This window comes from Schistocerca gregaria, chromosome 8 (genome assembly GCF_023897955.1).
Source record: "Schistocerca gregaria isolate iqSchGreg1 chromosome 8, iqSchGreg1.2, whole genome shotgun sequence".
NCBI classification, from domain to species: domain Eukaryota; kingdom Metazoa; phylum Arthropoda; class Insecta; order Orthoptera; family Acrididae; genus Schistocerca; species Schistocerca gregaria.
Genome location: NC_064927.1, coordinates 248,096,148 through 248,114,710, shown reverse-complemented (window position 1 = coordinate 248,114,710; position 18,563 = coordinate 248,096,148). Strand labels below are relative to the sequence as shown.

General features: G+C 39.3%; 1 protein-coding gene across 14 annotated transcripts in view; it reads left to right on the top strand.

The window, feature by feature from the left end:
* The window catches only part of LOC126284122 (afadin), a 995,168-nt gene that overhangs the window by 608,604 nt on the left and 368,001 nt on the right, over positions 1–18,563 (top strand). For all 14 annotated transcript variants that reach the window (XM_049982823.1, XM_049982822.1, XM_049982819.1 and 11 more), the window contains 2 exons: positions 4,993–5,279; positions 5,621–5,750. In XM_049982823.1, coding sequence (XP_049838780.1) covers positions 4,993–5,279; positions 5,621–5,750 — 417 coding nt within the window. The remainder of the gene's footprint in view (positions 1–4,992; positions 5,280–5,620; positions 5,751–18,563) is intronic.

Here is an 18,563-nt window from a genome sequence, read left to right as displayed (position 1 = left end):
TGACATCTGTTGACAGATCCATGTGGCAACCTTGTTTGGCGCAGCTCCTTTGTCCTATTAGTGCTGCAATAATAAGAATAATTTTGCTAAACATGTCCAGTACATACAGCAGAAGTGAACTTCTTGTTACGTAAATGTGCTCCTTCCAGTCATGTTTCCTAAAACACCCTTCCACATTTACCAAAAATAAAATATGTCATTCTTGGACCTCACACGTGCTGCAGGCTCACTAGAAAAAAAATTGTTGCACACGCACAAAGTATTCAGGGAAAACTGACAACTTTCTGAAGAAAAGTTTTTTTGTTGCAAGGAACTGTCAAGAATCTTTAAATATTATTGCGGTATACTCTTAGATTATATGGCCTTTCAAAACCCTACAAGGAAAGGGTTCCTCTTAGGCTGATCATTAGTAACATTGGTGCTCTGACAAATGGTGTGACAGAAGACCTTGGCATACATTAAGTTTCAGAATAAAATTCATTTGTCAGTTGCACAGATATTTTTATTTCACTTAATCCATTTCAACAAATGAATTAGTCATATTCAGAAATGTAGTATTATTTTAGGAGATAACAATATCTTTTTCACAGAAGCGGAATGCCATGTTGTGTCCATAACTGTCCACTGCCAAACAGCTCCACATGTACATAGATGTGATGCTTTTTCTTTAAATTATCAATCTGTCAATCAGTGTTTACAATACCCACATAGAATAATTTGTTTAAACTGGTAAAGAAAAATAAAAATATCTGTGCAACTGAAAAAAATATCTGTGCAACTGATGACTGAATTTTATTTTGAAACAAATACTACAGCTGCCAAAGAAATAACAGCTACAGGGTGTCTACGTGGAAAAGGAAAAAAAAATCCAGGATTTTTCCTGGATTTTCCGGTTAAAAATACACTTTCTCTCGGGCAAAAATACACTTTTTCCAATTTGTTTAAACTGGTAAAGAAAAATAAAAATATCTGTGCAACTGAAAAAAATATCTGTGCAACTGATGACTGAATTTTATTTTGAAACAAATACTACAGCTGCCAAAGAAATAACAGCCACAGGGTGTCTACGTGGAAAAGGAAAAAAAAAATCCAGGATTTTTCCCGGATTTTCCGGTTAAAAATACACTTTCTCTCGGGCAAAAATACACTTTTTCCATGTAAAGTGACTGTTTACTATTCATTGGCACTGTAAAACTCGTCAATCCTTTGAATGTTTATTGTTTTGTACACTGACGTAGAATTTCCCGCCACTTTAGAAAACGAAACTCAGAGGTAAAAATACACGTTTTGAAACATCTTTGATGTGCATCAATATGTTCACTGCATATTTTCGCATTACGAAGGTATAAATTTGAATCCCACCAAATACCGCATGTTAATTTGCGAAGAATTGAAATTGAGATTGCGATGTGCTTTTGTAAGCCACTCATAACTCATGTCACGTGATCTTGCCAGATGATGACAGCATAGGACACGTGATGTAGTCAGCCAATAGCAAGATCACTGTTAAGTAGCGTGAAAACACAAATAAGAAAAGTTAATGCTTTAAATTAATATACATAGCATTCACATATAATATTGGTCTCCAAGATTAATAAGCTGGAAGAGAAGCTAAGCTTCCACATTATAATGTTGATCTTTTCTGCGCGTGGTACACTTTAAGATACATCACACAAATGTGCCAGTAAAATTTTTAGTAACGACGTAAATGTGTGATCTTCTGAGCTTCAAATTCTTCTAAATGACTGTCCTCAAAGAGTTGATTTTTAAGTGAGCGTCAAACACTTTGTTATTTAAGAAATTCATTGTACATTCTCACACATAGTTCATCTTGCGTAAAAGGAAATTTGCTTTTAATGTATGTAACGCTTTTCAAATCAGCGTTTGCAATATTTTCCCACTACCTGTTAGAAATAGGTTTGTTTCAGCAGTTGCAAGAGAGTGCCAGATAACAGTTGTCACTTCGAGATGATGCAGGAAGGCCATATGTTCGTACGTGTAAAACATTAAAAGATCTTACAGTATGTCATAAAAGAACAAGACATCAAAGGATACTTCAAGAAGCATCGGAATTTTGTGAACCATACTAAAATGCATTCTTCAGCTTAAAGTGCACATTGCAGATGCTGTCAGCTCAACAGTCCCATCAGATCACTTATTTGTTGCACTCTTATGTTCATCAAGGATTCAGTTTAACTGAGATTTCCATATATTATATTTTTTTATTGCACACATGACGAATCTTGAATTACAACAACCCTGAGTTTATTTCTGGTAATTCCAAAGAATGATAATAGTGCTATGACAACATTAACACAGCAAACATTTTACAAACGCATACAAATACAAATGATAATCTGTAATGTTCCCAGAAATGCAAAGGGCTATTTACCCGGCTTACATGGTTTAACATCCATTATAAGCTTTTATCAGTTGTAGACCAAACTGTGTGTGCTCTGTGAGTAATGAAATTCACACACTGTATGCCTAAAAGTATGCAAATTATTATGCTCGATAGTTCCAAGACTAAGTAATATGCAAACTGCAGATAGAAGTATGTAAATTCGATTTGGAAACAAAGAAGCAGCCATGACTAGAAAACAGCAATTGCTTGGCAGATGTATGTATAACTCTGCTGCCCAGTAATGATATCTTCACTCAGACTGTGTTGTACTTTATCTTTGTTGACAAAGGTCTTACACCTTATGGGCCAAAAGCTTTATTTGTGACAGTCTTTTTGTTGTGCCTACCTGTGACTCAGCATTTCCACTATATCGTGAGTGTCAACTTCCCTTTCATAATATTGTTACATACCAGATGTTGCAGTGAGATTGTTTATGTGTTGTGGTCATCAGTCTGAAGACAGGTTTATGCCAGTCCCCATGTTACTCAGTCCTTTGCAAGTCTCTTCATCTCTGCATAAGTAATGCAAATGGCATTGATTTGAACCTGCTTGCTAAAGTCAAGCTTTAGTCTCCCTTTACATTCTTTAGCCCCCCACTTCTATCTGTTACTAGATTAACTATTCTGTGATGCCTAAGGATTTGCCCTATCAGCCGCTCCCGCCTTTTAATCAGATTGTACCATAAATTTGTTTTTTCCCCTGTACAATTCAGTACCTCTTTGTTAGCCATCTGATGTATCCATCTGATCTTCAGAATTTATTAGCAAGTCATTAGCATGTGCCAGTTGAGACTGTCCTAAAACAGTTTATTATGCCCTACTTCTATGAATTGTATATATGGAAGACCTTCAGTAGGGTGTGGCACACAAATAATGTACACACAGATTATTAAAAGTTTTCTAGGTGTTGACTAAGGTCATGTTATAAAATATCACTGAATGAATAAAACTGTCACTAATTTAGTGACATTTAATTTACATTTACAAGATTATGGTGGATCTACAGCCAGAAAGCTTTTATGGTGGCTTTATCTGAGCTCACAGAGGATACTTTTTTTTCTCTCTCTCTTCACTGTGTTTTGATCCACATGCCTGCATTACCCTAAACATAATTACACTCTCGATATACTCAAAATAGAAGAACAGCCAGTGCAGGTAATGCAATGTAATACATAGTGTAGAAAAATTATCATATTAAATTTTCACAGTGTATTCATTTCTCAAACATTACCCATATCTGGAGAAGTGTTAGTGCAGAATTCTCAAGAACTTCAACATGCGTATGTTCATTTTAATCTTTCAAAAAATGGCTCTGAGCACTATGGGACTTAACATCTGTGGTCATCAGTCCCCTAGAACTTAGAACTACTGAAACCTAACTAACCTAAGGACATCACAAACATCCATGCCCAAGGCAGGATTCGAACCTGCGGCTTTAGCAGTCATGCGGCTCCAGAGTGAAGCATCTAGAACCTCATGGCCACGCAGGCCAGCATTTTAATCTTTATTTACATTTTTTATAAACAAGTTTGAATAAGTAGCCAGTTGTTTAATTTAAGGTATTGCATTCACATGTAATTACTTTATCCTTGTGAGCTACATGTTACAACATTCAGTTTAGAGACAGATACAAACTATAGACCAACCTATACATGTTTTGAAGTACTATCTGTTTCTTGTTACACATATTGTACTTGGCAACCTCCATTGTGTCCTCGTGCAGCATTTGTGTCTTCTACAAGATTAGTTTCATTTCTTTAGTTAGAATGATCAAGAATAATTGAACTTGTATAAAATTGCAGCATGTAGTGTTTCTTTTATAAAAATGGTATCGCTTGTATATCTCTAATTTTTATGTAATTTAGTTTATTGAATGGCCTATGTTGTGAGAGTAAAGGAACATTTATTGGGCAGTTATTAGTACAATTCAGTAAAGTTGTCATATATAACAGATTGTCATCTTTGTAATCAAAAATGAAAATTTAACCAGATACAAAAATGTTAGAATTGTGGTGCTAATTGTTTATTTCCTTGTTTGTTATATGCTTCAGTTGCAAGAATGCAAATTTCAAACTTTGAGTACTGACTGTTTCTTGGAAGCAAAACGGAAACCTGAGAAAGTAAAACATTTAGAGAAAAGCTTATAATAGAGGAGGAAGGAGGAAAATACAGATTATTAGGAGCAGAGGGCAAACAAGGTGGAAGAAGGGAAATTTAAAGCAGTTTTTGCATGTAACACTTGTATGAAAAAGACATTTCTTTGACCCCACCCATGTGCGCTCTCTCTCTCTCTCTCTCTCTCTCTCTCTCTCTCTCTCTCTCTCTCTCTCTCTCTTCTTCAAAGTTGCAGCTGTGCTAGAAACAAACTCCCTATTGTTAATGATTCACCTACTGTGTAGTTAATATTGGCCCATAAACATGTCAGAGATAATTACACATTGTGGTTCATTGTACATGGATATGGGTGTTACATGTGCTAAAAATATGGAGAACGTGGAAGGTGTTTACACATAGAAACTGTATACTTGTCTTCTACCCAGCATGTTAATGAATGAGAAAGATATTCATTTTTATTATTTTGCCTCACAGAACTCCCAGAAACGAGCTTCACTCGATCAATCTCGAACCCAGAGGCCGTCATGAGGAGAAGACGGCAGCAGAAGCTAGAGCGTAAACTTCAGCAGTTTCGTAGCAAGGATGGAGGGCCTGACACGGGTGGAACACTGAAGATCTATGGAGAGAGCTTGTGTCGTGATGTACCTTACAAGACCCTTTTGCTGTCTGTCCGTGACACTGCGCAGCAGGTTGTGCGAGAGATGCTAGAGAAATATGGACTTGAGAAGGAAGCGGACCCATCGAATTATTGTCTTGTTCAGGTAAGCGGAGTATGTTGTTCAAATATTTTGCTTTGTGTTACCAGTAGAATGCATCACATTAAGTAACATGCAAAATTTTTCAATATTTACGTGAAGTGTTGAAATTGAAAAATTTATGAGCATTGTAATTAAGTTGAGAACAAGGAGGATAATTTCTTTCTATGTCTTTCAGTTACATTGAATTTGTGGGCAAGGGAGTTTCAAGTTTCTGAAGTATTTAGTATGGCGTATTAGAAGTCAAGCACATAATTGAAAAATGATTAAGTAAACACTTTAGAAGAGGAAAAAAAAAAAAAAAACATTCGTTGTGTTTGTCAATGGCACTTGAAATCTTATCCCAGGTGAATACAGCAACCCCAGCTGATGCAGGCGAGAGCAAAGAATATCATGGAGGAACCAACAACAGAGAATACATCTTGGATGACGATGAATGTCCACTTGCTATATTGATGAACCATCCAGCATCGAGGGGTGAGTGCAAATAAATTTTTTGTCCAGTAGTTTCCTTTGTGTGAGGATGTGATTAAAATTTTGGAGTATACCTTTTATTGTGAACTTTATTCCAAGTACAGTTTCCAGTACCATCGAGGACGCTACAGTTACTGATTTTTAGTTTCTGTTACGAAGCTGGAGAGCAATGCATGAGGGCTTCAGTGACTAACGTTGCGGAATATTGTCGACAGATCTTTCACAATCAGGTCAAGGGTAAAGGCTGTTAGTGACACAAACTTAGTGTCCATTCGCTTATGGACAAGACAGGAACTGAAATTAAGAGTATCAAAGAAAACCATAAGTCCGTAACTCCGATTTCAAATGTTATTTTACAAACAACAGCCAAGGAGCATTGTCCCAATTTAATCCTCATTCCGCTGAAAAGATTAGTGAAATAAGTATTAGTGTTACTGGTGTTGAGAAAGTGCTGAAATAGTTAAAGGTGAACAAAGCTCAATGTTCAATAAAATCCCTGTCCAATTCCATACTGAATGGCTAAGTTAGCTCCTCTGTTAACAAGAACCTATTGTAGATCCTCCTAACAGAAAACTGTGCCCTGTACTGGAAGAAAGCACAGATCACAGCTCTCCACAGGAATTGTAACAGAGATGATCCGCAAAACTACCGTCCAATATCCTCCAAATATATTTGTTGTAGAATCTTAGAACATATTCTGAGTTAAAACATGAGGTACCTCAAACTGAACAACTTCCTCCATGCTAGCCAGCCAAAGATTACAAAGTTTAATTCTTAAATTCGTTGCATATTTTTCTATTTCAGTGGTATAGTAATGTGTTTTAGAAATGGTCATGTGTATGTTCGTGCAGTCATCATTTGTTTACTTATGTTGGATGGACAGTAACTGTTATCACAGCCAGTCAGTCATCAGCATTCATGAGTGAACACCAGGAAGCTAGCAATAGCATATTTAGTTTCTTTGTTTGTGTACCCAGTTTAATTCTTAAATACTTTGCATTATTTTGTGAGCTTGTGAAGATTAATTCTTTAATTCATTGTATGTTCTTGTATCTGAGACGTATAGTAAAGCGTTTTAGTAACTGTCATATGTACATTCATGCAGTCGTGGTTTGTTTGTTTGTATTTGGACAGCCAGTAACCATTGTCCATAGCTCAGTCAGCTGTCAGCCTCCAGTGGTGAAGCACCAGGAGAATAGCAAGACATTTTTTGTTTATTTTTTGTAGTTTGATCGTCAGATTGCTAATTGTGGAGTGGATAAGATGTGTGCATGCTATGTGTGGATACAGGGGGAGCTGGGCACAGTTCAGGATATGGCCATGGCCACCCATCAGCAGGGTTGCTACCTCGTGGCATAGCACCAGTGGAGAAACTGGTGTCACTCAGGACACATCAGGTGTCGCCTGTTTCGACCACAGTTTCTGCTGTCGAGGCATCTTCCAACATATCTGGTCAGGGACCCGTACTCACTGCAGTGCGAGTGGCGGCTTGTTATATGGTCACTTCACTTGAGACAGAGTGTCGTGGAGGCTGACCGTCTGGCCTCGCCCAGTCACCCTGTGAGTAGACCCTGTGGCTGATCGTTCAGCAATGTCTGAGCAGGAACATGGGGAGAGGGGTTTACTAGTTAGTTAGTTAGTTAGTTATATTACTTGTTCCATGGATCATGAACACGATTCTTTCGTAATGATGTGGAACATGTCAAAGTACAAAAGATTCATTTATCCCAAATAATCTTTGTTAGTCTTATATACGGTACAATTGTTAATACTTACTGTATTTCTTTAGCCTATGTCTAAAATTTCATCTATGGAGTAGAAGGAGTTGTCATTCAGGAATTCCCTTAACTTACTTTTGAATGCCGATTGGTTGTCTGTCTGAGTTTTGATATTGTTTGGCAAGTGACCAAAAATCTTTGTGGCATTATAATTCACCCCCTTTTGTGCCAATGTCAAATTCAATGAACGGTAGTGAAGGTCACCCTGTCTCCTAGTATTGTAGCTGTGGACTGTGCTATTAATTCTGAAGTGATCTGGGTTACTAACAACAAATTTCATTAGGCTGTATATATATTGTGAAGCTACTGGCAATATCCCTAATTCTTTAAATAATTGTCTACAAGATGATCTTGGATGAGCCCCAGACATTATTCTGATAACATTCTGATAATTATCGGTTGCTTATGGGTCCGCTTAAGGAAACAGTGTCTGGTGCAGGAAAGAATTCCAGTGTGCACCTGGAGATGAAGAGGAGGCCTTGTCTGTGGCTATCAAGTGTATAGGGTTCAGTAAAGAGTTGTTAAAGTAAAGTCTACAATTGGTATCGTGGAAAGACCCAAATTGTGTGATATTAGTTGAAGATTATGTTAACCTATTAAGTACAGACTGTAATATGTATGGATTCACTGCAGGCAGTACACACAGACAATCTTGTGAAGTACTTCTGAACCCATTTTTCAAAAACTGACTGTAGCAAGTTAGACAACCCACACGCAATAGAAATATTTTAAACCTGTTGTGGCAAACTGGTCTGATCTTATCAACAGCGTCAATATAAAAACAAGGATTAGTGATCACAGTATCATCCGTCAGTGATTACGGGTGAAGGAGGACAGGGGAGTGTTTAGGATAGTAAAAGCAGATATGCATAGTTTAACTATTTATTAATTGTGCTCTGGAGATGTATGTACCAAGCAAGTGGGTTAAGGATGGATAGGACTCTCAGTATCTTAATAATAAAATTCAGAAAATGCTGAGGAAATGTAGATTGTTACACTCTCATTTTAAAAAAGACCATGCAAATGTTGATAGGCAAAAGTTAGTTGAAATTTGTGTGTCCATAAGAAGAGTGATGGATGAAGCATACAGCAACTTCAACCATCATACCTTAGCAAAAGATCTTGCCAAGATCCCGAGAAAATTCTGGTTACACAGAAAATAACTAAGCCGGTTGTAGGCTTCTATCCAGTCACTTCTCAACCAGTCTGATTTGACAATGAAAGAAAGCAAAAGGAAAGCTGAAGTTTTAAATTTCATGTTTAAGAAATCATTCATGCAAAAGGATCATACAGACAGACAGTAGTTTGACTGCTGTACAGCTTCCTGCACAGACAACATAGACTCCTTTTATAAGAAAGGAATAAGAACTGACTGGCATAATTACAGACCAGTATCATTAACATCAGTTAGTTGCAGAATTCTTGAGTTCAAATATAGTAAATTTTCTTGAGACAGATAAGCTTCTGTCCACAAATTGGCACTGACTTAGAAACCATCGCTCATGTGAAACTCAGCTTGCCCTTTTCTGACACAATATCCTAAAAAACCATGGATGGAGGTCAACAGGTAGATTTCATAATCCTACATTTCTGGAAAGCATTTGACACGGTGTCGAACTGCAGATTATTGATGAAGATTTGAGCATATGCTGTAGGTTGCCAGGTATGTGAGTAGTTCGAACACTTCTTAAGTAATAGGAGCTAGTACGTGGTTCTGTGGTCCTCGAAGACAAGGGCAATGTCAGGAATGCTCCAGGCAAGTGTGCTATGACCACTTTTATTCTCTCTCTCTCTCTCTCTCTCTCATATATATATATATATAGACAGGGTGACCAGCGATTTACAGCTGTTTGCTATTGGTTTTGTGGTGTACAGGAGGGTGACATCATTGGGTGGCTCTAATAAGATACATGATGACAAGGAAATGGCTAGTAGCAGTATAGGTGGTCAGTGCTATGCACTGTATGGTGGTCTACAGAATACATAAGTAGATGTATAACCAGCGTGTATAAAGTACATCATTTGAAACCCAACGCTCACTACTGTCACATGACATGCTGAAAGCTGGCTCTGCCATTGTGGTATATCGTGATTTCTGAAACGTATTTGCCTCAGTAAGGCAACTATGCTACTTATCAACTATACGATTGCATGGAGTATCAGATGAAATTGACGACAGGATTGAGGATTTCTTGGGAGGGAGGATGCAGCATCGTATCTTCAAGGCAGAGCCATTGTCAGCTGTAGAAGTAAGTTTTTGTGTACCCCAGGAAGTATGTTGCGTCCCTTGCTGTTCATATTGTATATTAGCGACCTTGTGGATAATGTTACTAGTGACCACCAGACGTTTTTGCAGTTTCCAAAAATGTTGAAACACATATTTCATTATTTCTGACCGAGAAACCAAATGCCAATTTTCATAGCTCTACCTTCAAAATTTCCTTAATAGCGACCTTTATTTCTCTCCCCCTTTTTTTTATTTATTTTAAAATCTCATGTTTCACCCACTTCTTAAACGTCGCCTACAGTATAAGATCAACACCCTCTACAAATTTCAAGTTTCTTTCCGTACTGACTTGAGGTGGGCTAGGATGACGCAGTCAGTGAATGAATTAGTTAGTCGGGGCATTGCCTTTTGTGTATTGAGAAATTAATACATGCGAAAGGCTACCATAGCGGAAGTCAGTACTAACTTGTTCCTTCCTAATATCTCCAAGAGATGGCATCCTAATCGCATCGGTGCACAGCACCTCTCGCGGCCGAAGCGGTGAATTAATTCTGCGGCTGCTCCTTGAATCACAACCACGAGTAACGTTTCTTTGAAGACTTCCGGAAATTGTGAGTGGTTCCAAGGATGCCGATGTACTTCGAGAACTTAATGCACTTAAACCTAGATGTCTTCAGTATATTTTTTGCGCTTATCTGTTAATTTTGGAATTTACGCATTTTTGTAGTTGAAGAAAACGTTTAAACAATGACATACCTGCTTCATATAACGGAAGAAGTGGAAATGAAGGCTTTTTTAAAAGTGTAATAGCTTTAATGTAGTAGTTTTTCGGTGTTAGGATGAACTCGGCGATATTTAATGGCTTTAGTGTATCCCAATGGACATGTAAGCATGAGTAATGAAGAATTGAAATGATCATTGACAACATGTTTTGCTCTCTACTGTATATGTGTGGTGTCTTTTGTTGGACATGTCCTACAGAACAGACTCTACTGCTTTTGATAATACAGCGGCTGTAAATATCAATATTTCGAGCAAATGAGATAAACAGACAGTGCTCACTACGGATGCAGTATGCGATAACTTGAGGATTTGGATCGGGCGTGAAGCATGTTCGGATAGCCAAAGCGAAAATGCGACCGCTCGCCTGAAACGGGAAATCAAGAGTACGAGTCCCGGTCCGGCACAAATTTGCAGCTTTCGCTACTGAGTTATGCCCAGTGGCGGCTCGTCAGCATACATTGTTGTGACTGAAATCGGTACCTTCCTCGAAATATTGATATATCTATGCGCTTCCATCCATGATAATCGATGTTGACAGTTTCACTATATTGACAGGTACAACTACTGCCTTGAGAAGAAGTCAAGAGTAGCTGCGTAATGGAGCTCGTAAACATAACCAGCACATAATAGACTGGCGAATGGCGGTGTTGATGTGATGGGGGGAGGGGGAGAGTGGGGGCAAAGAGGGAGGGAGAGAGCGTAATTGCTTTAGAACCTCACCACTCTGGTCCTATCAAAGGTAACCACAACATAGGCCATGGTTCCTTTGATGCGAGTAGCGGTTCGCTGATGCAATGTAGCCTGTGCATACGGGAATACCGCCGGCCGTAATATGCGAGTGCATCGCTCTCCGTTCTAGCGCATCTGATGTACGCTCTAAAGTCACCGAAAAAGTATCAGAATCACAGATTGAAATCTGCCGATGAAGCTGTGGGCACCGTCATCAGCTCCGTGGTACCTGAACCGACATTGGGATGCTCTGTGTATCAAGACTTCGCGTGTGACCTAATTTTAAACATTCGTCTGACGAGGCACAATAAACCAAACATATTTGGATCATGATGTCTATGTACTGTGCTTTCAGTGCCTAGACTAATCGAAGACCTACAAATTCACCGACTTGAATGATTTTCTACATCTACACGTATATGACTACTCTGCATTTCACAATAAAATGGCTGGCTTTTACACTGTTTCTCAACCGTCGAATAGCAACAGGGAAAAACGAACACTTGAATCTCTGCGAGCTCTGATTTCTCATATTTTATTACAATGATCATTGCTCCCTATATAGATGGGTGCCAATAAAATATTTTCGTGTTTTGAGCAAAAGTTGGAGACTGACATTTCGTGAAAAGATCTCATCGCAAACGAAAAACGCCTTAGTTTCATTATTTCGACTACAAGTCACGTATCATATCGGTGACACACTTTCCACTATTTCGCGATAATACAAGACGAGCTGAACGAACTGAGCTCCTTCGAAATTTTTCTATGTCTTCTGTGAATCGTAACCGGTAATGATCCCATACCACACAACAATACTCCATAAGAGGACTGTCTGGTGCAGTGTACGCACTCTCTTTAGTGTGTGTGTGTGTGTGTGTGTGTGTGTGTGTGTTTTCATCTTGTAAGTGTTCCGCGAATAAAACGTAGTCTTTGGTTCGCTTAACCCACAAAAATGTCTATGTGATCGCCCAAATTTAAGTTGTTATTATCCCTAAGTATTTGGTCGAACTCACAGGTTTGTGAGATTTATCATGTAATCACTTGCGAGTGGAAGAGCGGCAAAGAGTAACACATAATTTCGACATAGCTCGGGAAGAGATATTTCAGTCCCGAAATGTACTGAATCTTTTGATTACGTGAGGCATGTAAAGCGTTCATTACTCTTTCTGCTTTCCAGGCATTTAAAATCTTTAAATGTGCACAGTAACTCGTCAGGATTTGGGCTCGCTAAATGCTCTCGGATAGGCACTTACCGAGTGAACTAATTAATCGAGAAGAGTTTTTTGTCGACTTGGCCCTTGTGAGGAATAGAAACTGCTAACATGCGAAATTGACCCACCAAGCGAGATCACAAAGTGATCCGGTATCAACACTTAATGAGGAGGGAGACGAGATTCTATACCTCGTTCAGCTATCCTATGGCTTCCTTAAATTATTTACGGCTATTAATCGAATAATTCCTCCTATTAGGCGCTGACCGAATCTCCATGTTTTTATTCTTTTTTACAAAGCGAGAGATTTTTCCTATTAAGAACTTAGATGTCGATGAGATTTTACAAAATTCTCATATTCCCTCCTACATAGTAGAGTGAAAGTACTACTCACTGAAAATAGCGTGCACATTTTATTTCTTCATTGTCGGACGAGCATCGGACACACAATATGCCCATCATCACCGGCATTGTGATTACATCGTCGCGTGTAAATGACTTAACAGTGCTCCACGTAATGGAGATCTCCGTTTATTTTATAACAAACAAATTTATCGGCATGTGGTGGTGCGCAAGGACACCTATTTAGGAATTACTCGTGAATTTATTTATCAGTTTATTGAAGTAGCTATAGGGTCTTTAAACTGTTTCATTTATTTATTTTGGCGCTGGAAAGCTATTGGAACGAGGATCACAACACCGTAGCATTTGTTGCTTGATTTGACGTGAAACACTTCTCTTGGATAACGCCAGAGTGGTGTGTCATTTCTGAATCCCAAAGCTGCCTGTTCAAAGTTATTTTCGCGCCGTTATGCTGAACTTAACGCTGCGAGGGAGTCGAAACGGCGTACTAGCAGGTTGCACCTTCACATTTACAACAGTCCCACCAGTTTTGGTGAGATACGCCACTTCATTGTTATGCAACTGTACAATTGTCTAGAACAACGTGGTGCGGCAAAGCAGGAGCGGGTCTGGGGATCAGTTCGGTGCTGAAGGTCGCAGTTCGTTACTCCCCCCCCCCCCCCCCTGTATAATTTGTTTAATAATTACTCCCTAGACATAGCAATTGAATAAAGATGTATTTTTGAAGCATCTGTGTGACGCAAGAACTGTAACAGCAACAAACTTTCGCAACTCTAATTCATAACTTATACGGAATACTCGTTAAGTGGAAGTGTGTGTCACCGTTATCACTATTTCATTTAGTTCTGAATTGTGAACTGAGGTCTGCATACTACGGCCATCTAAGCATGTAAATTGGGATTTTTTTTCACGTTTTCGGATTTTTATCGCACTATAAAATGTTAAAATTTTTACGTGCATTACTTGAAGATCTAATAAAATTGGTAATTCTTTTATATAGAAGGCTGTGGATTGCTGTGTCATAAAGGTTAACTTACGTGTTTGTATATGTAGCACTGTCAAAAAAATATCTTATCGTTTCATAGTATTAAAAAAAAGTATTGTATGTCGAAGTGCTAACGTTTTTCTGAGGAAAAGTGGTAAATCTCTCAAGAAGTAAAGTATGACGCCAAAACGAAATGTTTTTAAGATACGTGTGTTTCATGGTAATAGATTTTCGAATAAAGGGCAACATTGTGTTCACTCTTCAGTATCTAGAGAAACACCCACTAGTTCTTCGAAGATTAAAATAAAATGTTGTGATACATGGTTTTCTCAAAACTAAAATGATGCAAATGGTAGGTTAGGTTATATTCTGATAGCTTTACACATCCTAACAAGGGTATTAGGTGAATGTGTGTGTTGAAAAATATGTGTAGGGCCAGTTAGTTCAGATGAAGACAGTGAGGTATCAAATGGACTAGCCAGGAAACTTATCACCAGTCGTGCCAGTTGTAAATATACTCATTCAGTTGGAATTCTGATAAATGTAAAGATAATTATTTTGTAGAAAATGTTGGGTGGTTCTGTGGATTGAGAGCTATTGGCAAAGGACACATTGTAGCAGAAACAATGCGTGCCATGATGAATATGCCACGCCCACCTTGTAAACTCGACAAGTCTGCAGGATTTATTGGAGCTGCTGCGGAATCTGTTGCATGTGAGTCAATGAAGGGTGCTGCAAACGAAGATGTTGAAATAAATGATGGTATGACTGGCATACCAGTAGCTTTTGATGGCACTTGGCAGAAGTGCGACTACGGTTCTAAGAATTCTGTTGCTAGGGTGACCAGTGTGGATACTGGAAAGGTAATAAATTTCCAGATTTTAATTAAACATTATTCTACATGAAAATCAGGGAATGAAGAAGGGCATAGCTGTGACAGAAAATTATGAAGGAACAAGTGGTGGCATGGCCTCTGCAGCTATTGAAATTTTTAGTTGATCTGTGAATGAAAGTGGAGTGTATTACACTAAATTTTTAGATGATGGAGATTCAAAAGCATATAATAGTGTAGTAGCCTCTCAGTCTTATGGTGAAAATATCACAAAACTGGAATGTGTTGGTCATGTCCAGAAGAGGATGGGCACCAGGTTGAGGAAGTTGAAACAAAATTTGAGAGACAAGAAACTTTCTGATGGTAAAACCATAAGAGGCCGGTTGACAGATAAAATGATTGATGAACTACAGCAGTATTAGGGAATGGACATTAGAAATAATACTGAGGATTTGTTGAAAATGAAGCAGGCTGTTTGGGCTACCTTCTTCCACAGACTGTGAACAGATGAAAACCAGTACACCACCTTTGCCCTCCTGGACCCGATTCATGGTGCAATTACCGCAGTGCCCAGTACTCAAACAGTTCATACAGCCATAAACATTCCAGCCCAGTAGCACTCATGGATATCATAAAATCTATTTACAGAGACGTGGCAAGTCTTGAATTACTGAAGAAGTGTCTGCATGGTCAGACAAAATCCGAATGAGTCATTCATCATTCAATAATCTTATATGGACTCGCTTACCAAAAAATGTTTTTGTTGCAATGAAGACACTAAAGTGGGGGAGGGGGGGGGGGGGTCAGTGATGCTGTTATTGCTTTTAATGATGGCAACATTGGTACAGTGAAAGTGCTATGGCATATGGGGATTAATCCTGGAGCAAACTGCGTCAGGGAACTTGAACAGATGGACAAGGTTGGCATTGATAAAGTAGAGTCTGCAGCGCATTTGGTCACTAAGGAGTCCAGAAAGAAGAAAAAACTTGGAAAAAGATCAAGAGGATGATATACAGTTTGGTTGCTGGTGCTTGTGAGCGATTAAAAATCCTGTTGCATTTTCCCCTAAATCTCAGAAACCACTTCGAGCTAAAGGATATTTAAAACTGACGCTACATGAAGGAATGTTAAAATTCAGAATTTTGATCCAGTAAATTTTGTGAATAAAATCGTTTATTAAAAACGAACTTACTTTATGTATATTTTATCAGATTTCATACCTTCTGACAGATTTTCAGGGAGTAATAACATACTGAGCTAAAAGAAGAGCATACTGTTTTATATAATTAAAATTATTTAGGATAACGTACAGAGAAGTACACAAAATTTTAACCGTGTAATTAAAAATTTGTATTTCCGAAAGCAGTGGCTGAAATGCAATTATATTAGTTCAGTAGTCTCAGAACATACAGTTTAATGTTCTGTGAAAGTTTCATGCCAATGGCTACAGTGGTACCTGAAATACAGGGAGGCCAAGTCACTAAATTTAAGATTATTGACATAGGGCGTTCCAACTCCCCTTAACGTGAAGTATTCAATACATTGACTAATTTTTAAAGTAATTAGACGCTGTATGTGGAAGGTTTGGAGATTTTGCTGATTATCCACTGACCTAAATGGACCTGCATATTAAATCGTTAAACTCTAATTGCGTTATTTAGTTGTTACAGTTTTCTTAGTTTTTCGGCATTTTGGAAAGTGGTAAATGTTTTCCACTCGGCGTCTTACTCGTATATGTGCGGACGTTGTAGGTGTCTCATGTTTGTCACCGATATTTTTCGTCGGCGTTGTGGTCTTTGCGTAAGCGCGCTGGCTGGGAAGCGACGCCCGCATGCAGACTCCGAGATGCGAAGCCTCTTCGCCACTCAGCGCCTCCCTGGAGATTCGGTGACCCACTTCTGAGACAGCCTTCCATCTGCGCCTTTCAATTACGTGTCCCCTATATCTTTATACGCAGGCGGTTTCGTTTTAGCGCCGGGGGCGACATTGCGCGCCTTGCATTCTCTTTTATTCCTCTTTCCTCCCCCGCATTCCGCCCTCTTTTTTTTTTTAGTGTCAGTGGGTCGTCTCGCGTTTAAGGCTGGTGGCGGCGCAGCCTCTCTCGAGTTGTCGTAAAAATAGCCGGCGGCGCTCTTCAAGGGAGGATCTCCAGGCGGCTCTCTCGCGGTCTCGCTTCGCCGCCACTTCCTGCAGAATATGATAGCTGTGGCGCTGCACCATGCCCACCCGTTGGCCTGTCCTAGTTTCAGGCACACCGTTTTGAGTAAAAGTTGGCAGCACTAAACCCTACTAGGCGAACTGTAGTACGAACCGAGCGCAGTGTGTCGGAGGTATACTACCCAGCGCAAAAGAAACTACACTTCTCGGCTAATTTGTAGGACTATTGGGTTGGTGTGTAAGTTCGTAGCCTTTCTCTGTTAGCTCAGTAAACACAGCAGGTACTAATAAAAGAGACTTGACTCATCAATAATATAGTCTTCTTCACTCTTTACCTGTATTCACCTGACCAGAAGTCTTGTTCCTCCTGCCACTGAACTTCATTAATTCCCACTCTATCTAACTTTAACCTATCCATTTCCCTTTTTAAATTTTCTAACCTACTTGCCCGATTAAGGAATCTGACATTCCACGCTCCGATCCGTAGAACGCCAGTTTTCTTTCTCCTGATAACAACGTCCTCCTGAGTAGTCGGAGAGGTTTAAGGTAGTAAAGGAGTATTGCTGTTTAGGGAGCAAAATAACTGATGGTGGTCGAGGTAGAGAGTATATAAAATGTAGACTGGCAATGGCAAGGACAGCGTTTCTGAAGAAGAGAAATTTGTTAACATCGAGCATAGATTTAAATGTCTGGAAGCCGTTTTTGAAAGTATTTGCATGCAGTGTAGCCATGTATGGAAGTGAAACGTGGGCAATAAATAGTTTAGACAAGAAGAGAGCAGAAGCTTTCGAAATGTGGTGCTACAGAAGAATGCTGTAGATTAGATGGGTAGATCACATAACTAATGAGGAGGTATTGACCAGAATTGGAGAGAAGAGAGGTTTGTGGCACAACTTGACTAGAAGAAGGGATCGGTAGCTAGGGCATATTCTGAGGCATCAAGCCATCACCAATTTAGTATTGGAGGGCAGCGTGGAGGGTAAAAATCGCAGAGGGAGACCAAGAGATGAATACACTAAGCAGATTCAGAAGGATGTAGGTTGCAGTAGGTACTGGGAGATGATGAAGCTTGCACAGGATAGAGTAGCATGGAGAGCTGCATCAAACCAGTCTCCGGACTGAAGACCACAATAACAACAACACTCTTTACAGCTTTCTACCAAGAGTTGCGATAACTTTCCGATTCCACAACTGGAAAAATCATTCGTTTTTGAGGCGAAGAACTCCTCGAGTCGTGTTCGTAGCGCATTTTTCACCCGGAAATGATTCTTGGAGGTATTTCAATGGAGAGCGGAAAAAAATGAAAATCTGAGAGCGCGAGATCGAGATGGGGCAGTCGATGAACGAAAACTTTACACGTGGTCGGATGAATCACGTTGATTGTTACACAAAATATATGGTTGTTTTTGGATATGCCGTAATCGAGGCGAAAGGCTTCACTAAATATGTAGCGCGCTTTGGACACAGGCTGGTTGGGCGGTATAATGCTACGGGGGATGTTCAGCTGTGTTTGCATGCGACCTGCAGTAGTGATCGGAGCCATTATGGCAGCTGTGGAGTACATTAACTTTACTGCGTACCACCTACAGCCCTTCGTTCTTCACGTCTTCTCGAACGGTGATGGTATTTCCAGCAGGATAAAAGTCCGTGTCACAAAATCATCATCGCATTGAAGAACTTGATAACGAACCAACCTTTATATCTTGGCCACCAAATTCGCCTTGTCTGACCCAGATGGAACACGTCTGAGA